Source organism: Salmo salar, chromosome 17 (genome assembly GCF_965601325.2).
Source record: "Salmo salar chromosome 17, fSalSal1, whole genome shotgun sequence".
NCBI lineage: Eukaryota > Metazoa > Chordata > Actinopteri > Salmoniformes > Salmonidae > Salmo > Salmo salar.
Window position 1 is genome coordinate 7,784,560 of NC_138307.1, and position 24,195 is coordinate 7,808,754.

The 24,195-nt window shown below is 43.3% G+C and overlaps 1 protein-coding gene and 1 non-coding gene across 2 annotated transcripts; one reads left to right on the top strand and one right to left on the bottom strand.

Annotated features, from left to right (window-relative positions):
* Positions 1-547: 547 nt before the first annotated feature.
* LOC106575200 (cAMP-dependent protein kinase catalytic subunit PRKX-like) lies at positions 548-21,753 on the bottom strand. Its single transcript, XM_014151536.3, has 8 exons — positions 21,007-21,753; positions 16,155-16,323; positions 15,351-15,614; positions 13,156-13,275; positions 7,306-7,401; positions 4,355-4,412; positions 2,770-2,847; positions 548-2,590 (listed from the first exon to the last, which is right to left on the bottom strand). The coding sequence occupies exons 1-8, from the start codon at positions 21,164-21,166 to the stop codon at positions 2,465-2,467; spliced, it is 1,071 nt and encodes a 356-aa protein (XP_014007011.1). The 5' UTR covers positions 21,167-21,753; the 3' UTR covers positions 548-2,464.
* A 1,903-nt stretch (positions 21,754-23,656) lies between these two features.
* On the top strand, positions 23,657-23,711 carry LOC123728339 (U7 small nuclear RNA). The gene has a single exon (XR_006760225.1). It is a non-coding gene; the product is annotated as a U7 small nuclear RNA (small nuclear RNA).
* The last annotated feature ends 484 nt before the right edge of the window (positions 23,712-24,195 follow it).

The window sequence follows — 24,195 nt, forward strand, 5'->3', positions numbered from 1 at the left end:
TGAATGAGAGCCTTTAAGAGAGGGGATAATGAAGCTCCAGAATCGATGACTGCTGTGCGGTTTAAAGTGTTCATGCACACACAACTCAATTTCAATGTTGGGTAGATACAGACTAGGCCGGTGAACTTGTAGACAAATTACCAACCGACGGAAACACTCCGAAAAGTTAAATTTGTCTGATGACTTGAAATAGTGGTAGCTAACACTACTAAGGCCAGCTAAGAGCTATTGAATCATAGACAAGATTATAGGTTTTGATACTCTGATAGCATTTGGCCAACCAGACAACAGTCAGTCACATCACTTACATATTGTCTACATTTACATACCAATGTGGAAATAGAAAATGACATCCTACGCCGAATTACAAATCTAATCCTGGCTCCTACCACCCCAAGTACTCTGGTATATCTGAAACGATTACATTGCAATATGGAGACAATTCCACCTAGCCTATCAGTAAGCAAAGTATAGCAACTACCAAATTGTTAACACTATTAATACATTACAACCACACTTCTGAGAGGAAAGAGAATCAGTTGTTGAGTCAGTGGATAGGAGGTGTTTTTAATCCTGGTTGTGTGGATCTTTTAAACAGTATCTGAAGAAGTTAAATACAATACTGCAACATTAACAATATGAAAAGGCCATACAAAGTTTGTAAGGTAGGCTGTTAAATAATAATAAAAAAAAATCTATACACTTTGACAAAAGGCATTGGTAAAATGGTATTGGGTATAAAATATGCTTGTATTGACCTAAAAGTACAGTATTTTTTCTTTCATATTCGTTTTCTTTTTGCTAATACATAAACATCTTACAAAAAAGGCAAAAGGCTGAGGATTGTAAAGCAAATTCCCTAGAAACACACTTCACACACAAAAAAAAAAAGAAAATGTAAAAAAAACAAAACAATACAAACAGACTAAATAAACTCACACTGAGTTTTGTTCCATGATTGGTTAAGAAAATTACATAAAACATGACATACAAGCAATCAAATTGTTCAATTCAAATCATTTAAGTTGACTAAAGGGACACAAATGACTTAGTGTTACTAAGTACGTTTTCGAAAGACAGTTTGTGATTGTCTCATGACGTGTCTATTCATGATGTGCTTTCTACTAGCCAGTGATATGATTGGTGGAGAGAAGACAAGAGTTTATTGGCTGCCTGAAACAGATGGACAAGCATCTTGCTGAGACTACTTCCTGCTTGGCTATACATGAAACCAGCTGGAGATCTGTATTCTACAGTTCTTTAAAGTACGTGAAAGAGACCAAGAGACAAAGATAGACATACCAGTCAATATACAGGGTCATTTTTTGTTACTGTGTGAACAGCAAAATAGGACGAGGTGGACATCAGAAAAAGACGGGAGGAACCAGATTCCACATATAGTAGCTAGCTACACTTCTTCCACACAACAATTATTCCACATATATTATTATTAACAGTCAACGTTTTCAACAGCACAGCTCAAGTATAAACAGTGTGTGCTCTATAAATAAAAGTTGAAAAAGTACCACTAGCTTGTCAGGAGAAAAGAAGAAGACGTATAGTATGTCACATCCAAGATCCTGAAGTAAGTAAGGCACCTTTTTACAAGTGCTTTCTGGTCTGGCCTTGATGCACACATGCAAGGATGTCTGGCCGATAGATAGCCAAGTACTTACAGCTCAAAATGACAAGTTTAACAGCCTCTTTGACTAGCGGCCAGTCAATAAAATGATATTACAAAGCTTGCTTGGCATGATATTGTAGTACGTTCCTGTACAAGTTTCATACTTTCTCATTGACAAATATCCAGTACAATATTCTAAGGATATAGTAACCACATATCTAAATTCCACTTAATGTACAGCTCAATACTGAGTCTACTGTACGCGTGATCATTTTTGGATCATAACCTTTGCTCGGTTGGTTGAGTCCTACAAGTTCCAACAAAGAAAACTGGAACCTTTTTGGCCCCAAAAAATATAAAATTCCTGATTATTGCATTTTAAACATATTCATTTCAGTAACAATGCCCTTTGGTTCAAAGAGGACCATCATTTTATTTTTTGCATAACAGTAGAAGGCTCAGAGAAACAAAGAAACTGAGGATTGAGGTTTTTCGTTTTTTTCAAACGAAAGGAAATGAATGTTAGATAAATATCGTGGCGATATGATGGCGCTTTTAGTTCTTTTTAGGTCAATTCTGTCCTGCTCTTCCACCCAATGTGGAACACTTCAATGTCTTCAAGCAAGATAACGTTCTGGGACTTGGACGCTTGGAAGTTCTCTTGTTGACCATAGAATGGTGACATCTCAGGTGATTTACCAGTCTTTCTGTTATCCAGCAAGGATATTTTTTCAACATCTAGAAGTTTGACTCACCTTTTCCAAGGTCTAAAAGTTCTTGAGTATCTCTCTACAAGACCTAAATGTTTTCGGAAGTATTTCTGTCGTTACTTCCGCCTTTCTAGAAGTTCTTGAAGATTTCCAAGTCCTTTGCAGGCACAGGGGCATCTTTCTTCCACTCGTCCTCGGGGTAGGCATCAAAGTTAGACGTGTCACCTTCGTGGGACACCTTGGGAACTATGGGTGGCTGAGGAAACAAAAATAATGTGACGCTGAATACGTCAAACAGCTAAAAAGCAGGCGTTTTTTTTTCAAAAGTACATCAACTCTAAATGGTGAGTTTAATGAAAACAGTATATACTGAAAATAAAGTGTACGTTTACGTGTGTTCCCATTGATGTGTGTAATATAGCCAATGTGACAGACCTTCAGTTTTCTCAGAGGTACGCCATCCCAGTCTATAGACTTGAACCATCTGTGCTTTTTCACATCGTCTGCTCCATTCTGCAAGAGAAGACATTGTGCATCAGAGCCGTCTGCGGGCGCTCTATTCAACACACACTGGAATCAAGATAAATAACGTTCTTCTCATCTGGAATAAAGGGTTTGAAATAATAAGAATTAGAGCAAAACACTTCATTCTTTCTAAACACTTTGTGGTGTCTGTGGTGATTCTCCCTGTATACTGGGAGTGTGTAGCTAGACCACTCCTTGAGTCAGCTAGCTAGTCAGCTAACTAGCGCATTTTCCTCAGAAAACCCTTTGAGGCACAAGTTAATAACAGACCGTGTGGTGAATTATGTGTATTTAAATCATTGTGCTTACCAACAGTTTGTTTCATTGAAAAGAGACATCATATACTCCCACATGGACTCTTATGCCTTTGAACAGTATAATTTAAAACACTCAGAACTCATCCTTCGATTGAACGTCAGTGCCAGATACATATATGATTCCAATGAATGAATCATAAAATTGCGGTAGACTACAGGGACGAGAAGTCTGAAACAGATAAACACTTGTTTTTTTTTTTCTTTCCATCTTTGGTGGCTGAGTAAAAGCCAGGCCTGCAGTGTTCCTGAGGCACACATACAAACTGTACACAATGGAGGCAAGCAAACAAGGAATAATCAGTCCGCCATGAGAGTTAAGATGTGCATGGCGCCTACTTTGGACCGCTCAGTGTCTAGTAGAAAATAAAGTGTCTAGTAAATATAAAATCCCTCCTGTTATGACGGAGAGCCATTTCATCACAGTGGTGTAAAAAGAAATTCATTTATTCAAGAGGAATTACAGATCACTCTACTGAGTGACACTGCGTCCCAAATGGAACCCTAATTCCCTACTTAGTGCACTACTTTCGACCAGAGCCCCCCGGGCCCTGTTCAAAGGTAGTGCACTATAAAAGGGAATACGGTGTTACCAAGAGACCGTGTTCATTGTGGAGGGAGACTCCAGTTCTCGCTGTGCAAAAACATTTCCTGTGCAGATGGCTTGTGCATACTGGCTTCACTCCTACTACTACAGTGGACAACCTGGCTACCAAAAGGGAGCATCTTTTCAGCAAGATAGAACTGATATTAGCATAGAATGCCTAGTCATGTTTTAATGGCAGGACTAAGTAATGAACCAGTACACCATGTGATTAACTACTAAACTGACTCACTGACAGTGCAGGGGAAACATGTTTCTCTGTGATCCACCCTAAACCCCTGCTGCCCCCTCCCACGCCTTTAAGGGTGCAAACTACCTCTACAGCAACTTCCTCTGCGTATCCAACTAATTGGAACCAAATGCAGACATTCAGTCACTCCCTAGGCCCTTTCCTGTCTCAGTGTTGAGACCGTGACGTCAAACTGCAAAAGACTCACTCCACAACCTGCCCGAGTCAACAAAATACTTTAAAATTGGTTTAATTAGTACTGTGTATCTGTTCTTGTGTAATGTTTTAGTATAGCTTGGGACAATAAACCTTTCTAAAGCTCAATAATTATTGGATCTTGAACCTCACCTTCATATTGCCTAACCTCCTGGCTCGGTCAATGACGAGGAACTTCTTGATGAGATCTCTGGAAAACAACAGAAAGACAGTCAGGGAGACAGATTGTTAGTGTGAACTCATTGTGACTGTCTCCAGACAGCAGTGTGTGTGTGTTCAGACAGCAGATCGACTGCAGGTCTGCAGTTTCAGTCAGAAGTCAAGAGGTCTGTCTCCGTCCAAAAGCTGACAAGATAGATGAGCTTGGCTATTGGAACAACAGATAAACTGACAGACTCATAAAGGTGCCATGGGGTAACAGAGAGGTACATCCTGTGTGTGTGTATATGTGTGTGAGGTTCATCCAGACAGAAACATCCTCTCTCGCTCTTTCCCGCTCCCTCTTTTAACTGAGGGAAAGTGACAGGTTTTAAAGTTAAAGTTTTCACAACTACGAACATGCTGACGTTGGGATACTTTAGGGATGAATTCGGGATGATTCACAATGCCTTTAAAAATGACAGTGTAAGTTTTCCGATGATATGCGGCCGGGCGCTGACAGAGTGAGCTTTTCAATAAAGCTGCCGTATCTCACAAACCAACGAGCTGCCAGCGCAGACGGAAATATACCAGCCGAATATTGAGTCTGCATTTTAGTGTCTTAAACCCTCCCAAGTAACATCAACTTCACAATTATACAGCCTCCGTCCTCATTCAGTGGCTCTCTTTTACAGTTCCTAGGGCAAGGACTGAAATGGGGAAACACACCCCCCCCCCCCCCAGAAGAAAAATAAATAAATACATAATAACAATCCTACTCCTATAATACTCCTTGGTCCTGGAACGAACTACAAAAGACTTTAAAACTGGAGGACAGTGTCTGAGTTTAAAGCTCTGGTCAAAGAAAAGGTCACTGACCATTGTAATTGTACGTACACCACTGGGTACTTCCTGCTGACCTCTTGCTAGGTCTCCCTCACAAAAGACATTTCTAACATCAATGTTTTTTTCCCCCTGGTTAAATAAAAACATGGTCATGAAGCCTGAGTTACGAAACGTTGATGGGAAATACAACTTTCCTTAACTCCAATTGATTTCCCAATCTGAGACAGTTCTGTCTTAAGCAATATGTAAGCGATAAACAATGTCACTGTACATTTCTATGGAAATATAGCACACAGCAGAGTTTTATTCTGGATCAAAATGGGGTGGTGGGAATGGCAGGGGCGTGGCCAATGGTGAAGTCACCAACCAACATTTTTGTGGAATTCTACATATTTTGCCTTTTGGTGGAGATCATTATTTATTTATTTTTTTAAAGCACATTTCCTGCAAATCTACACATTTTGCCATGACTTATGCATGTCTTTATGCTATCGGAGTGACTCAAACCTAAAAAAAAAATCTGCGGGGCCCAACGCCATGACAAAGGCCCATTATCTTTTCTTCATAGTTTATATCTGGTTTAGTTGTTTAACTTTTCTTTCTTTCTGTTTGGACTAAGGCAGACCCCCGAGACTTTTCTATGCAGAAAGCCCTGCACAGCGACGTTACTAAATACAGTATATTCTGAATGGCATACTTATAAAAAAATAAATAAAAATAACTAGGCAAGTCAGTTAAGAACAACTTATTTACAATGACGGTGGGTTAACTGCCTTGTTCAGGGGCAGAACCACAGATTTTTACCTTGTCAGCTCGGGGATTCGATCAAGCAACCTTTCGGTTACTGGCGCAACGCTCTAACCACTAGGCTACCTGCCGCCCCCTATTTGAATGGCATATAACACTTTACAACAAGTTGGTCTTACACCTGTTCAGTAATACTGTAACACGTCTTCTCTGCGATAGAAAAGAGTTACTGCAATGGAGAGACAAACACGGACAGGGCCAGAGACAGACAACTCAGGTTCTACCCATCAGTTCTGATGGATGGGAGTGGGTCAAAGTGACAGTGATATAGCTGGAGGGAATATTTTTAAAAAGAAAACCCTTCTGTCTGTCTGGGGCCAAAAGATAGATGGCTTAAGTGTTTGGGGCTCTATTGTTAGTGTGTTATGTAGCAGCGGGACTGTGTGTGCGCGTGCGTTAGGTAACACTGTATGTGTGTGGCCTCTCCCAGGTATCCGGCTGGGCCAGTGTGTCAGGGCTGATTGAGTGCAGCCCAGGTCCTCCTCTCCTTCTAAAGCCGGTAATCTCCTAACATTACTCCAGCCTCCAGCTGTTCTGAGGAGCAGTGTGATGGTTGTGATGGTTTTAAAGGACGAGTTCCAACTCAGCAGAGTGTGTCATTAGCGAGGGCCCGCATCCGACATTCAGCGTAGCTAGCTCTTCATCTTCTGCACGGGAGGCTGATTGACCCTGACCCTGCCGTTTGGGAGGATGGTTACACTGTGTGACGCAGCCGTTAGCGCGCACGCGCACGCACATTGTCTGCGTGCGCAGGCAGGCACACACATGCGGTGGTCACACACACACATGCACGCACTGGAGAGATAGGTTAAATATTGGTTTTGGTACATTCCTAGATGCACATACACAACTAAAAGGTATTCACAATGCAGCCCTGCCAAATTCCAATTGTCAGGTCCTAATCATGAGTATTGGTAATGCATTTCCAAAACACACTATGTTTGTTATGGGTAGAGAGTGTGGAGGTGGATGCGGTTGTGTTTCCAATAACAGTCTGGAGGACTTATCTCAGGAACATTTGATTTCCTGCACATCAAGACCTAAATCTAAAAATCAGATTGAAATGTGATGTGAAAACCAACATCCATACATTCTCCTCACAAGTCAAAATGTTATAAGATGGCTTATCATATATTATGTATCATAATGGAATACGTTTGTGCCGAGTTAGTGGTAGACTTTGGAGACTTTCCCTCCATTATTTCACCCACAATCCCCTGTGCTTGGGTGTGTGTGTGTGTGTGTGTGTGTGTGTGTGTGTGTGTGTGTGTGTGTGTGTGTGTACAACCTACTTTACATAAAAATCCAGATGCCGCGGGAATTCCAGCTTCCCGGCGAGGATCTTCTGATAAATACCAAAGGGATTGTCATCAAAAAACGGTGGGTACCTGGAGGGAAAAATAAAAAAACACGTCAGAAAAACAGTCATCTCTCCTCAACCGGTGATTTCCTTCAAAATGTTTGTTCCTATTAGCAAACACTAATAAAATGAAATCACCGTGTAAAAATAGATTCAGAAACCAGGTTTCCATCCAACCTATTTATGTGAGCCAAGCACGTCGGATTAAAATGGCACGACAGGCATGATGGAAACAGCAAGTTTGTCGGTAAACTTTATTTTTTTATTTTTTTTATATTTTAAACGGACATTTGCCCGCCAAGAAAAATACACTATACAAAATGGGGATCTTTTTGTCTATGTAAAATTGATAATGCAAGAAATGGCAGTAGAAATGCCTTTCATGCGCAAATATTGACAACCATTATATTGAAGTAAACTTAGTGTCACACAATTATATTTTGTGTGGTCCTGCATAGCCCAGTTGGAAGAGCATGGGGCGCTTGTAATGCCAGGGTTGTGGGTTTGATTCCCACGGAGGTCCAGTATGAAAACGTACGCACTCACTACTGTAAGTCGCTCTGGATCGTCTGCTAAATTATGTAAAACGTCCTCCCACTACGACATGGGAAAGCATGCAGTTTATTAGGCTACAGATGAAATAAGTTGTGATGAACATCACAGGGTGGTGAAAGTGCACGCTGATGAACATGATGGTGACATGATGATCAATGCATGGCTGCTGTTTGACAAATCATCTCGCTTTTCGATCCATAATAATCTCATAAATGTAGGTAGTCTACCCACACTGTATCTGAGAGCTGTTGACTAGGGGCCAGGTGCCAAGACCAGAGTGGGCACATTTGCTATATAAAACACAATTTTTTTGTGACAAAACCATCAGTAGAGTTGAAAATGCGATGGAAACCCATTTACTAGTATTTATTTTTCGGTACATGGGAATTTAACCACAAAAGGTTTTTGATAAAAGCACAGCTTTTTATGCGCAACAAATCATTTTTGATGGAAACACATCTGTGGTGGGAAAATGCACATATTTTTATGCAGATTTTTGATGGATGTAAACCTAGCTATAAAACAGGAAATTGAAAGGGCTGCAGTAAAGTAAACGACAACACAACGCAGTGAAACACATGACCCTACAGTTTAAATAACTCATCTGGTGACCTGTGTGTCCTGTTTGACTCTGTGCGTGTGTCTGCGCACATGCATGTGTGTGAACACACTCGCCTACACGTCTCTGTGTAGTACAAAGCTTTAGCTCCTCAGACCAGTCAGCTGCATTCTGGTGACTCCGATGGTTTAATGGTGAGCCCTTTCCCAGCACTGCTCCAGCCTGGACAAACCATTAACCGTGCAGGCTGCTTTACATAAATGGGCCAGGCCAGCCTAGCTAAACGCATTACACATGCAGCAGAGAGCCGGATAATCACACCAGTTTGTCACAGGGGCTGCCGAGCTGAGCCAGTCAAAATGGAGACAGAAACCTCTTGACTGTGGAATGGAGGCCTGGAGGCTGTTAGATGTGTAACACAGACCAATATTCTTTTATGTAAAAGGTCAGAGAATTGTGTAATAGATTAATTCAAGTCAGACGGTCAGACGAAAGCCAGATAAGACCACTATCAAAACAAGAACGGCATCAGTGGATGACGGCACACATCAGTCAAAACCTGTCAATAGACTGAAATGACTAAGACGGACAGGATAAGGAAGGGAGAAATAATGCCCGGTAATGATTTTTGGTCATGGCCTGAGATCAGAATAAAGTCCTTCAGAAAAGCTGGTTTCCAAGGGGAATGTAATGTCTTTAGCAGGGACAGGTCTCTGCAGTGAATGTCAGAGCAGAAGGGAGGGGGAAAAAGAGGAAGAGTCTGGGCGTTGGTAGAATACGAGGGGAGCCAAAGGATGAATCAACGGAGAGCTGCTTTCCTGATGGGTCCTCCTCTTACTGGATGGTAAAGAGGGAGGCCAAGTGCAGGCTACCCACCCCGCTCCCCCAGGCACCCCCGCCAGCCTGCCGGTAGATTAGTCTAGGTCCCCAGTGATGAAAAGTGAGAGACTAGAGACTCGGCTCCTCTTATGTAACACTAACCTACGGTTTACGTAACACCTGAGGTGTCGCCAAGATTCCACAGGGAAGGAGGACGGGGAGAGGAACGGATGAAGGAAATGGTGAAAACAGGATAAATCAAAACAGGGAACTACTAACATGTTTAGCAGTAGGAGTTAGGATCGTCTGTATGCAGGAGTAGGCCTAGGTGTTTAGGAGTAGATTTAAAACTAGCACAGCTACAGTAACAATCGACAAGAACACTCATCTTCCACATATTGCAGAGAAAACAGAAATTAAAACGGTTTCTGGTTAGCTTGGAACTGGAATAGGCTACATTGACCAGAGAAGATGTGACGTGAGTGGGAGGGAGGACCACACACACACACACACACACACACACACACACACACACACACACACACACACACACACACACACACACACACACACACACACACACACACACACACACACAGGGCGGTTTTCATTAAGGAGAGCAGGCTCCCCCTCTAGGAAGGATTAGATACAGGATGATACAAGCCTACTGGACTGTCTGTGTGTGTGTGTGTTAGTGTGTGTGTGTCAGTGTGTGTGTGTAAGATAGAGGCGGACTGGGCTGGACTGAGTGTGTGTGGAGCTCAGTGCACAGGTGACCTCGTCATGATTATTCCCAGAAGTCAGGAAGGACCCTGGGGCGGATGGATGTCAGTGTGTAAACCTACCACACCACGGAACTTTCAGTAGCCCCCCCTCTGCATCCTTCCACTACGGAAGATACAGGACCTTTGACAAAACAGTTACCCGGCAGGCAACCTTTAGGGCGTGTTGTTCTGAAGGGATCTTCTGTCTCCTGGAGCGCGGAGTGTGCGCGCACACTTCAAAGACCAGTGTGATGGATGCTAAGAAGAAGGTCAAATTTTGCTTCACTAGAAGCCCAAGGCCACTGAATTCCCCACTGGGACATGAATATACTAGGGTGACGTGAGGAGGCACGTACAGAAAGACTTTTGATTCGCTGACAACTTCACTACCACGCACGGTTCTATATTCATACAGATTTAATCAATATGGTAAATACCAAAAATAATTTAGCAAATAAAAAAATGAAAATAAATCGAGTTCATGTTACAGATGATATTTTCCCAACTGTTCAGCCATGTAGTGAAGAAAAGCAGAGTGATTGTTTTAAACGTCTAGCTGCTAAATACTAGGTCTATCAATGTTCATTTTATTCAAAAGGCATAGATATGAAGTCAAATCTCTGATTTTACAACAAACAATACACACCCAAACCCACCCTGTGTACTGTCCTGAGGTTCTAATAACTAGTGCCCTCTAGCGGCGGCTAATTCACATGCTAGGCAGTGGTTCCCAAACTTTATTCGGTTACTGTACCACCAACTGAATTTTGCTCGGCCTGGAGTACCCCTGATTTACCCCCTCATGAGTATTTTACCAGTAGGCCTATGGACTCATGAGTCTTCTCAAGTACACCCCTGCGGATAGGCCAAGTACACCCCTGCGGATAGGCCAAGTACCCCCCTGCGGATAGGCCAAGTACCCCCCCGCGGATAGGCCAAGTACCCCCCCGCGGATAGGCCAAGTACCCCCCCCCGCGGATAGGCCAAGTACCCCCCCGCGGATAGGCCAAGTACCCCCCGCGGATAGGCCAAGTACCCCCCCGCGGATAGGCCAAGTACCCCCCCGCGGATAGGCCAAGTACCCCCCCGCGGATAGGCCAAGTACCCCCCCGCGGATAGGCCAAGTACCCCCCCGCGGATAGGCCAAGTACCCCCCAGCGGATAGGCCAAGTACACCCCAGCGGATAGGCCAAGTACCCCCCTGCGGATAGGCCAAGTACCCCCCTGCGGATAGGCCAAGTACCCCCTGCGGATAGGCCAAGTACCCCCCTGCGGATAGGCCAAGTACCCCCCTGCGGATAGGCCAAGTACCCCCCTGCGGATAGGCCAAGTACCCCCCTGCGGATAGGCCAAGTACCCCCTGCGGATAGGCCAAGTACCCCCCTGCGGATAGGCCAAGTACCCCCCTGCGGATAGGCCAAGTACCCCCCCCGTGGATAGGCCAAGTACCCCTGGTTGGGAACCTCTGTGATAGCGTTATGTTCAGTACACTATCAGAGCCCTTCTCTCTTGCTTCCATGGATTGTGTGAGCCAATGCATTGTCTATGTAATATTATAAACTGGGTGGTTCGAGCCCTGAATGCTGATTTGCTGACAGCTGTGGTATATCAGACTGTATACCACGGGTATGACAAAACATTTATTTTTACTACTCTAATTATGTTGGTAACAAGTTTATGATAGCAATAAGGCACCTCAGGGGTTTGTGATATATGGGCAATATACCACGGCTAAGAGCTGTATCCAGGCACTCCGCGTTGTGTTATGGCTAAGAACAGCCCTTAGCCGTGGTATATTGGACATATACCACACCCCCTCGTGCCTTATTGCTTGGTAATATGGCACTTGGCAGACACTTTGATCGACTCACAGTTCAGTGAATGCATACATACATAGGCTAAATATGTAGGGTGTAGCCTATGTGACGCCTGCAGAAATGCATGTGGATTATAAGCAAAAAGCAAGCACTTAACTCATGTGTAGGCTGGGCTATGTAGACCAAATCATTTAACTTGGTTTCCTCATCTCAAAGAGGAGCGGAAGAGCAACCGGCCACGTGAGTGATGCTATATGTTGCTAGCAGACATCCACTCAGTCAGTGAATCATTCATTCAAGGCCAGTGTACTCTACAGAAGCACTGCTGAAATAAGATTTCTATAGACATCAGGCCGCAGATGTACCATAGCTAAACGGCCCGGCGGCACTGTCTGTCTTCCAAATGGCACCCTATTCCCTACGTAGTGCACTACTTTTGACCAGGATTCTGTTCAAAAGTAGTGCACTACATAGGGAATAGGGTGCCATTTGGAACACAGAACAGGCGTCGTTAAGCTATGGTACAACTACGGCCTGTCTATAGAAATCCTATTTCAGCAGTGCTTCTGTAGGCCTTGAATTAATGAGTGACTGAGCGGGGTTCTCAGACGAGAGAGCATAGCTTAAAGCCACCAGAGTTTGTTATTATGAAACCTTGGTCTCCACAGATCACACACAGGTGGGAATGTGTCAGAATAAGTTACCTTTGACCTTTCTTCAATCTGTAACCTTCCTTTCATCCTTAAGACCGTCCACCTCTGTCATCACAGAAACACAAGGCAGACTGGTCTTGGAATTAAGCCCACTACAGAGTGACGTAACCTCATAAGGTCAACTCTCTGAATAACAGCACACTTGTCTCTCCATTGACTCGCCACAGACATTCTGCTTGATACTACCCACTGTTCATAGACAGAGCCCACTGTCCATAGAGGATAGCCACTCTTCATACATACTACTACACTAGCAAGGGATCAATTCTATTTCAATTCAGGAAGTAAACTGGAATTCCGATTCCAATAAAATCAATGAGAATTGGAATGTTAGTTTACTTTCTGAATATAAATGAAATTGACCCCAACCCCTGCTACTACCACACAGTCATCTTGTCCTCTGGTGGACTGGGGCCCCCTGGTGTTCAACCCTGCCCTGTCAGGAGACATTACAGTATTCAGTTAAACCCCTGCCCAGTCAGGACTCATGACACTAGCGTTCAGCTCAAAACCAGTCCTTCCCATTCAGTCAGACGACAGGACACGACTACTCACCCAGCCAGCATCTCAAAGACGAGGATCCCCAGGGCCCACCAGTCCACCGCCCGGCCATGACCTTTGCTCTGGATGACCTCTGGGGCCAGGTACTCTGGGGTTCCACACAGAGTCCACGTCCTGAATGGAGCGATGGAGAGAGACCGAAGGAGAAAGAGACATTAAAGAGAAACAATATTAGGTTTGAACCATTTACATTAGAGATGTTACGTTACTACAACAGAACACAGGAACATGCACACATGTACAACGTTTATTTTGGATGTGTAGCCAATAATAACTGACGGACGATCCTTCCAAGCCTAGGTTTCCCCAAGGGTCACCCTGTACGCAGCACACACTGCACATTCCAATGAACTTACCCCTAGAGAAGAGACTTCCGTTACATACAGGGAAAGACAACCCCAGTCTTGTTAAAGTAATCACCCTGCTGTTTATAGTAGTGTCCTGTATGTAGGTCGCTCTCACAATAGTATCAGCTGTCAGTCGACTGGTCCTTCAGTCAGTGGTAGTGTAGCCTACGCAGGCTGATCTCACAGTAGTATGTACACTGACGTGGTGTAACTAATACGGCGTGTGTAGCCTCACAGTACTAACGGGTGGTATATGGATCCAACAGAGTGACAGAGCTTTAGTTTGCTGGAAGTATTGGTTCTGGTTGTGTTATTGGTAGATCAATGTCTTTGGTTCAATAGTACAGCTGATTAACACTGTTCGGAGGACATACACAACCCTGGATCACTATTCTCAGGCAAGCAGGGAGGGTATCTGAAGTGGGGAACAGAATATGACACAACAAATGGTCATTTTTAAATCAGATTTTTTTTTATGTTCTGAAGAAGGAAAAAAACTGGCCCTTTGGAAAATAACTTGGTCAGTTGCCGTGGTGATGGTTCATTTGTATGCAAATGGTTACTCTGTTTAAGGAGCAGGCTCGAGGTCCCTGATTTCATTCGTACATTTCCACCATTGGTATAGATTTTGATGTGAACGACAACGGGACACCGGTCGCAACGCGGAAAACGCCGCTTGCGTTGTAGTTGTATATTTCTTTGTGGCATGCAACCTTTATCTGATAGGCATATCTACCTCAGACTCAAGAGTACTCTCTGAACAGAGTGCTGCTCTACGACTGGCAAAGCTAGTCTAATAAACCGGTAACCTCCGAGCACATCCTAGAACCAAAGCGGGTCCATTTTGCCATTAGGTGGCACTGTGGAAGCATCAACAGTGTGGTTCACCTTCTAAAGTGATCACGCGCACAGGCAAGCACGCGCACAGGCAAGCACGCGCACAGACGAGGAACACCACCAGCCAACTCGCTCATTCGTTTGTTCTTCACACCCACGCCGCAGTCGAGGCAATTCCTTTTGCCTTCCATTTCTTTAAGTGGGTCACAAGTTGCACATCAGAGACACATCTACTCCAAATCTGTTTTACTCTCCCGGCCAGAGAAAATGTAATCTTAGTCCATTTTGTTTACATGTCAGTGGGTCAGGTTTGTGTTCAGCGAGGCTCCCTGCAAAACACTAGTGCTACTGCAGTATCACTACACTACTGCAGTGCTGCAGCTTTCCAATCCTATACGGAGGTTACTGAAGAGGACTAGCTACTTGGAACGCTAATATAAAAACAAAATAATGGCAATTTCCATCTCATCTTTGCATTCTTTCTCATGTTTTTGGATTCCATCTTAGATAGAGCGAGGATTCCCCTCCATACACTCTGAATATTATATGGACGTGTAAAATGACAACTTCAGGAAGGATATCTATATCCCTACTGTACCAAGCAGGCAAATGTGTCTGTATGGCTACAATTCCTAAACGTGTTACAGTCTTACAATGAGACAGAAAAACAAACAGCATTCACTCCCACAATTAACATGGCAGTCTAATAATATCCTGGTAATGACTTGTTAGGGGGCCTAATGTCTAACAATTAAGGATGTCCTAGCTGTGCAGTACACCTGCTCCCAGATGGGATGATACCTGTGGGGACGAACAGCTCATACTGGGACGCTGCTCTGCGGCTGACCCAGTGCTGCTTCTAGTCTCAAGGGTGTGTGTGTGTGTGTGTGTGTGTGTGTGTGTGTGTGGTCTCAGGAAAGTTGGAAACGTAATAACACAGTCCAAAGACACATTTCCGTTTCTCGAAAGGACAATAAAGTTGTACTCGACGGCATTACATCGTACCTGTCCGAGAGCTTCTTAGCGAAGCCGAAGTCCGTGAGGCGGATGTGTCCCTCGCTGTCCAGCAGTATATTCTCCGGCTTCAGGTCTCGGTAGACGATCTCTTTGGAGTGGAGGTACTCGATGGCACACACGATCTCCGTGGAGTAGAAGAGGCCCGTGGTGTTGCTGAAGCGCCCGCGGCTACGGAGGTAACTGAACAGCTCCCCGCCTTGAACGTAGTCCATCAGCATGTACAGTAAACGATCGTCATGGTGGGTCCAGAACCTGGAAGGTATAAACAGGAAATAAACACACCGGTACATTTGAACAAGGTGACTCTAGCCAAACGCAAATATTGGTCGGGTAACAGTGGTTGGATGTAGAGAGTTGGACCACACAGTAGTCTGGTCAGTGTTTGCTCAGCTTACAGTATGTGGCATGGGCCTTGTCAAAACGGTTGTGGAGGACAAGTGGAAAGTGGCCCTGTGTGGCTTAGTCGGTAGGAGCGCGGTGCTAGCAAGACCAAGGTCGTGGGTTTCAACACACCTAATCACATACATATTCTAGAAACGTATAGACTCACTGTAGGGGAGGTCACCTTGGATAAAGACTTCTGCTTAATGGCATATATTATTTATATATTAAATCCACTTCCAACAGATCTGTGGCTGACGATGGCGGTGGTGTTGAGGTGATCAGACAATAACAGTCTGATGAGGAAGGGGAGGTGGACTTCGATCAGGACTTCCTTCTCTTGATGTTATGACAGCCATGTTCGGCTATGTTTTGTTACGTTATGTGTCGTTGAGGTGATCAGACACTCACAGTCTGATGAGGAAGGGGTGGTTGACTTCGGTCAGGACTTCCTTCTCGTTGTGGACGTGCTGCTCCTGCTTCAGCCGGATCACGTCGGGGATCTTCATAGCTTTCAGAGCGTAGAACGCCCTGCTCTTCTTGTCTTTCACCAGGAACACCCTGCCAAAAGTCCCTGTGCCTGAAGCAGCGAGAGAGAGAGGAACAGTCATTAGACAAGGCGTTAAGTTCTCTCTCACCCCCCCAAAGGTCATAGAGCAACATTAAATTCAGATTATTTCTGCTACAAATCAACCACCATAATTTTTTTGTAAGTAAGCATTCACTGTAAGGTCTACACCTGTTGTATTCGGCATATGTGACAAATAACATTTGATAATCAGGAATAGATCTCTGGATCAAGTTATTTCATGAAATCAGAATGCCATATTTATTTTTGACATGTCTTCCACCCTTCCAACAATTAAAGAGGTTGAACCTGGAAGAACTGTCCAAGATTTCTTGAGTTGTCTTCTCACTCTTTTACAAGTCTGAGCTCATTATTTCGGTCAACAATTCAGATTGTTTCTCTATTCCCATCCCCAGGTCAAGAGGAGTACAAAATAACACCCTATGTTTAGTCATATTTCACTGAGAGTAAGGAGAGAGGGAGTAGACAAACAGAGAGAACCGAGAGATGGACTCACAATCCCCGATAGAGTCATGGAATGTTGGCTTCTAGCACGTTTGGGCTTACCTCATACAAGGGATCTTTGTCCTTCCCTGTTCTCAGTCTCCATAGTAATCTAATAGGAGCAAGCAAACAAAGCCCAAACCCTTCCTTTGTCTTCTTCATCATATCATAAGACAGAGGTTAGATAACTGTCAGGTTTGACTCTGAGCTCAACTGTACAACTATACCTGAAAACATTTCGCCTCAAGGCAGATGTGTTCTTGTAAGGTCAGCACAATCAGATGGATATTCTACGAATGTTTGTCCTCTCCTAGTGGGCCTTGTACTACTTATCTAGAGATTCCCAACAAGCAGGCTTCAGGCATACACTACTAAAGCACAAAAACAGCAAGAGAAAATCTTTTGGCAAACATAGTGAGCACCTTGCTCAATATAAGTGAACTAATAATGACATGTGTGTAGTCTTTAGGCAACAGCTCAATCAATATTTTGTTTGTATTCAGAAGGAATCTGCTGCAGAAGCCAACCGTCTAGGGAGGTTAGGCCTAGTACCTGTCGGCACAGTAAAGACATACGGTAATGTACTTTTCCAATCACCGTTTGTTGCTCCCTCAAGTAGCCTAATCTTCTTGTGGACGCAGCAAACTGACATTTTTCTTCCGCTGATTTTGTAGCTCCTGTTGCATTTTTAGATGTGTGCATGTACAGTTGAAGTCGGAAGTTTACATACACCTTAGCCAAATACATTTAAACTCAGTTTTTCACAATTCCTGACATTTAATCCGAGTAAAAATTCCCTGTCTTAGGTCACCACTTTATTTTAAGAATGTGAAATGTCAGAATAATAGTAGAGAGAATGATTTATTTCAGCTTTTATTTCTTTCAACACATTCCCAGTTTACTTGGGTCAAACGTTTTGGGTAGCCTTCCACAAGCTTCTCACAATAGGTTGGGTGAATTTTGGCCCATTCCTCCTGACAGAGCTGGTGTAACTGAGTCAGGTTTGTAGGTCTCCTTGCTCACACACGCCTTTTCAGTTCTGCCCACACATTTTCTATGGGATTGAGGTCAGGGCTTTGTGATGGCCACTCCAATACCTTGACTTTGTTGTCCTTAAGCCATTTTGCCACAACTTTGGAAGTATGCTTGGGGTCATTGTCTATTTGGAAGACTCATTTGCGATCAAGCTTTATCTTCCTGACTGATGTCTTGGGATGTTGCTTCAATATATCCAGATAATTTTCCTTCCTCAAGATGCCATCTATTTTGTGAAGTGCACCAGTCCCTCATGCAGCAAAGTACCCCCACAACATGATGCTGCCACCCCCGTGCTTCACGGTTGGGATGGTGTTCGTCGGCTTGCAAGCCTCCCCCTTTTTCCTCCAAACATAATGATGGTCATTATGGCCAAACAGTTCTATTTTTGTTTCATCAGAACAGAGGACATTTCTCCAAAAAGTACAATCTTTGTCCCCATGTGCAGTTGCAAACCGTAGTCTGGCTTTTTTATGGCAGTTTTGGAGCAGTGGCTTCTTCCTTGCTGAGCGGCCTTTCAGGTTAAGTCGATATAGGACTTGTTTCACTGTGGATATAGATACTTTTGTACCCGTTTCCTCCAGCATCTTCACAAGGTCCTTTGCTGTTGTTCTGGGATTGATTTGCACTTTTCGCACCAAAGTACGTTAATCTCTAGGAGACAGAACGCGTATCCTTCCTGAGCGGTATGACGGCTGCGTGGTCCCATGGTGTTTATACTTGCGTACTATTGTTTGTACAGATGAACGTAGTACCTTCAGGCATTTGGAAATTGCTCCCAAGGATGAACCAGACTTGTGGAGGTCTACAGTTGTTTTTCTGAGGTCTTGGCTAATTTCTTTTGATTTTCCCATGATGTCAAGCAAAGAGGCACTAAGTTTGAAGGTAGGCCTTGAAATATATCCACAGGTACACCTCCAATTGACTCAAATGATGTCAATTAGCCTATCAGAAGCTTCTAAAGCCATGACATAATTTTCGGGAGTTTTCCAAGCTGTTTAAAGGCACAGTCAACTTAGTGTATATAAACTTCTGACCCACTGGAATTGTGATACAGTGAATTATAAGTGAAATAATCTGTTTGTAAACAATTGTAAAAATTACTTGTGTCATGCACAAAGTAGATGTTCTAACCAACTTGACAAAACTATAGTTTGTTAACAAGAAATTTGTAGTGGTTGAAAAATGAGTTTTAATGACTCCAACCTAAGTGTATGTAAACTTCCGACTTCAACTGTATATACTATTTTCATTATATTGAGTGATTACCACCAGAAATGTCCCGTGATTTAATTTGGCAATGTGACATAGGTTTACCCCTGCAAGTGGGTCAAGCCTGGTTTCTCCTTTTCTCTCCAATACAGCAACGCCTGAGGCAAAGGGATATGCACCAAATACTGCACTGAATACTTGCATGGTGTACTGAATAGTGTTTCCAAAAAAAATTCAAACAGCTAGGCTTTATGATAATAAATGGCACAAAATGGATGTTTCTCTCAACAACAATGTGAGGTATTTTGCATGGAAGCAAACCAGAGGTCTAGATCACTTGGAAAAGTGAAGGGGAAATGACTGACCTATTTTTGCTCCACAACTGAACTGAATCCATTAGAGTGAGAAACAGTGACACCTGTTTTCCCAGCGACACTTAAGGTGTGTTATTTGGTCAGATTCTTGGTTTGCTGGATGCTAGCCTACATGTATTTGAATAGACTACAGAATGCTTCTTGTTCTAATTTTGTGGGAGCAGACATAGATAGGCCCGTGTTTTTATTTGACTGACACTACATATTTGACGGAACAAGGCCAGACGTGGACTGATAAGAGCCTAGCTACTCAATGCACTTGGCCAGTGGCCACGTATCTTGATGTAGGCTCAGGCCCCACCATTTTTGCCTCATCAACAAAAAACGTTTCCTATGCATGAAAGACGGGCAAAATGCCTGTAATGACTGTAAGCTTCAAATGTCACGTGAGAGCAAGGTGCCTCATTATTTCAATGACCATTAGACAAAAGCAGTCCTCAAGACATACAACTGATTTGTCATAAGAAGTAAATCCCTCTCATCATCATCATCATCATCATCTAACAAAAGGTTTTGCAAATTGGATGATTTTATCTTCGGCCTATAAGCTTCATCCTTTCCCTGATCGCGTGGGCTTAGAATGATGGGAATTCTCTATTAGCTAAGTGTCCTCCTTGTCATGAATGAAATATGAGAGCGCTGTAAAAGATGAAGTGGTTTTCGTGATCAGTAGCCTGTGTTCAGTGTTGAAGTAGCGCATGTTGTTTAACATTCTTGGTTTCTGGCATTAGACTCACCACAGAGGACTCCACCCATGTGAAAAAAACACACTGTTCAACAGCTGAGCCTGCTGACACATTACCCATGCAGTGAAAGGCCTTACATGCCCATACAAGAGTGAGCAGAGCCAAACGCGAACTTTGACATTCCTTTGACATTCACAGGGCACTGCTCACAATAACAGGAACATCTGACACCTGCATTACTAATAAAGCCATTTCCTTTATTATAATTTTTTTACAAATAATTTATACTCATCCTCTCTGAACTAGTCGAAAGGGTTTCAATGTTGCAAAATTCTGATAATGAGGGAAGTAAACGTTTCCTCCATTAAGCTTTCACTTCTCAAGCTGGTTATTTCATGTTTGCAACGTGGCCATTTCTCCTGCTTGATCCCTGAGATGTACACAGATATTTCCCCTATTGTCATGTCAAGAAAATGTTGACCATCCCAGCAACTGTGTGGGATGATGAATTCCTCAATGATTGGGCCACAGGGTGGACTTTAAACCTTTGGGTGGGCATGACTGAAATGGAGAACGTCTTTGTCCCCATCCGGCTGACAGATGAAGTAGCAGACTGCTATCTTCTGACTCCATAGTTGAATGATGTTTCATGTTCAGCACATCACCACGTCATGATCTCATATCCCATGGAATGGCTGATCACATAGTCGCCTTGGCTTTCATTGCTTGTGCTGTTGTGCACGAGCCAAACATGTACCAGTAGTAGTAGCCTATGCCCAATATAGCCTAGTTGATAGGCAGGATGGTGTGAGAAGCCCTGTGATAGACAGACCAGTTTCACCAGTGTGTGTACTGCAACATACTGGCTTGCTGCCTAAACTTACCAACTGTGGCAATGGTGTCCAGGTCATCGAGTGAGTATGTCCTGTTATTCAACGTTAACGATGCTGCTCCGGCCAATAACATGGGACTGCTCGCGCAGGTCTTGGCACTCTCACGAATGGAGTTGCTTTCATTAATTATCCCAACCTTTGCCGATGCCATTTTCCGTATGCATCCAAATGTAGCTATGCTAGCAATCACTTTAGCCAACTAGTTAGCTACCAAACCGGTTTCGCCGAGGATAGATAGCCAATGACGGCTACAGTAGCCAATTCTCAAGATCAGTATCCGCCTTATTCCCTAATACCAACTATGGTTTTAAATCAAATGTTGCTACTTCCCTTGGACAAGCGAGCATCTTGTCTTGATAGCTAGAAAACAGGTGACGATCGTATCCTTGCGGAATCGCATGATGTATCTCGAGCGGTCACTGCTGTCAAATGCAGAAGCTAGCTAGCCATAGCAAACAGAGTAGCTAGCAATATATAGCGAACACAAAAGAAAACCATCCCACCGCTAGCGACTGAATGAATGACCAACCACCTATAGCTAGCTAATGTCAAACTACAAACGGATACTGCCCATTTCCGCTTGAGCAGCTAGGGGGTCTCGTGTTATCTCGCTAGTTGAACTCCCCTCATAGGAAGCTAGTTGGCTAGCAAGAAAGATATGAGACATTTAAATTATTTACTTCTCCGCTTCGTTCGCAAGCAGAACCTCACCCAGTTCAACAACACACATACAGGGCAAAGGAGAGGTGGGGAATGCTTTGTGTTGACAAAAAAACGACCAATGAGTAAACACCCCATGTGCATATTGACCAATGGTATGATTAAAGGGGCGGAGACCCGTTTGACAGACAGCTGGAAAATAGCCGTAACTGTTCTTTCCACATGTACAGTTTGAAGACATGCCAATCAAATGAAACACGGTCTGCTTTCCACTGTGAGATTGAATTGATACAGACAGTAAAGAGTGCCAGTACACAGCACCAGCTAAATGTAGCCTAATATCAAATGGCGAGGTTTTAGATAGCGGACTGAACTCCACTCTCTCTGTAAACCCTTGATACAGTAAAAACTGAAAGCTCTGAGTAATGGGGTGTGTAATATTTACTCATGGGCTGTGGTGGGGAGGGTGGGGATGAGATGCTGGGGTGTGGAGAGAGACTGGTGGAGTGCCTCACTGCCTTCTCAATTTTCAGAGGAAAACCCAAGACATGTTTGCTAATGACCTACTGTCAAAATACCCAAATGAGAACAGCTGTTTCCGGGCTTCAGATTACTTTTCACTTGACACATGGCACACTAAGGGGCCTGGCTCAGGCTGGCTCCCCCCCACACACACACACACACACACACACACACACACACACACACACACACACACACACACACACACACACACACACACACACACACACACACACACACACACACACACACACACACACAGTTATGTATGATACACCTCTACCTCTACCCACAAGTATCATAGAAGCAATAAGTGTCTGCACCTACTTTTTCCCCCACATAAAAAATACTACAGTTTACTATAGAACACTGCAGTTTAATATAAAATACTACTGGAGGCTGAAGAAATTTGGCTTGTCACCTAAAATCCTGTCGCCTAAAATACTTTTACAGATGCACAATTGAGAGCATCCTGTCAGGCTGTATCACCGCCTGGTACGGCAACTGCACCACCCACAACCGCAAGGTTCTCCAGAGGGTGGTGCAGTCTGCACAACACATCACCGGGGGCAAACTGCCTGCCCTCCAGAACACCTACAGCACCCGATGTCACAGGAAGGCCAAAAAGATAATCAAGGATAACAACCACCCGAGCCATGGCCTGTTCACAATGCTGCCATCCAGAAGGCGAGGTCAGTACAGGTGCATCAAAGCTGGGACTGAGAGACTGAAAAACATCTTCTATCTCAAGGCCATCAGACTGTTAAACAGCCATCACTAACACAGAGAGAGGCTGCTGCCTACATACAGACTTGAAATCATTGGCCACTTTAATAAATGGATTACTAGTCACTTTAATAATGCCACTTTAAAAATGTTTACATATCTTGCATCACTCATCTCATATGTATGTATATATTCTTATTCCATTCCTTTACTTAGATTTGTGTGTATTAGGTAGTTGTTGTGGAATTGTTAGATTACATGTTAGATATTGCTGCACTGTTGGAACTAGAAGCACAAGCCTTTCACTACACTTACAATAACATCTACTAACCATGTGTATGTGACCAATAACATTTGATTTGATTTACAGTTTACTATAGAATACTACAGTTTACTATAGAATACTACAGTTTACTATATAATGCTACAGTTTACTATAGAATACTACAGTACTTCCTATATAATTATATAGTAAACTGTAGTATCTGTAGAATACTATAGTAAATACTACAGTAATGTCTGCAAAAACACTACACTTTTTACCTGTAGTAAATACTACACTATTAAATGTGCATATACCTGCCAATTCCCCTCCTCCATATTGCAATTTGTGTCACCCGAAAGTGAGAAACCCCCAGTCAAGTATAGACCATATATTGTTTCCTATAGGTTATAGACAAGTGCAGAAGCTCTGAACTATCCATTTAGACCACAGTTCTACCTACATCTTATGGAAAATATGCTCTTTTAGTATTTATCCAGGATGTTTTCTGAAATAGAAAGCATTTAAAAAAAGATATATTTACAAAATGGTAATATGTGTTTTTAATTCTGGTGCGGCTTTGCACTCACAAGCTTGTTAGCTTGCTATCTCAAGTTCTAGAATCTAGACCAACTTAGTAGACATCGAACTAGAACATACAGTAGATCTATCTAGACCACCTATTTATTTCAAAAGCAATCACAAACAACATTTTCTATGTAAATATAAATGTTTATTTTTGGAGAGGGGAGAAGAGATGGGCATAGGAGAGGAGAGGTGAGGAAAGAAGAGGAGAGGAGAGGTAGTTGGCTGTTGGTTTTACAGTTGCTGGAGGTGGGTCCCCTTGGGGACCTAAGGGTGAAGAGGAAGGTGGTAGAACAACCAATTGAGAGCTGCAACAAAATAAAAACAGGACATATGGGGGTTACAGTTAATACTGGGGTCAAAGGTGAGGGGTTACAGTTAGAATATATTGATTATGTGTTGGGTTAGGGCTATAAAATGTTCTA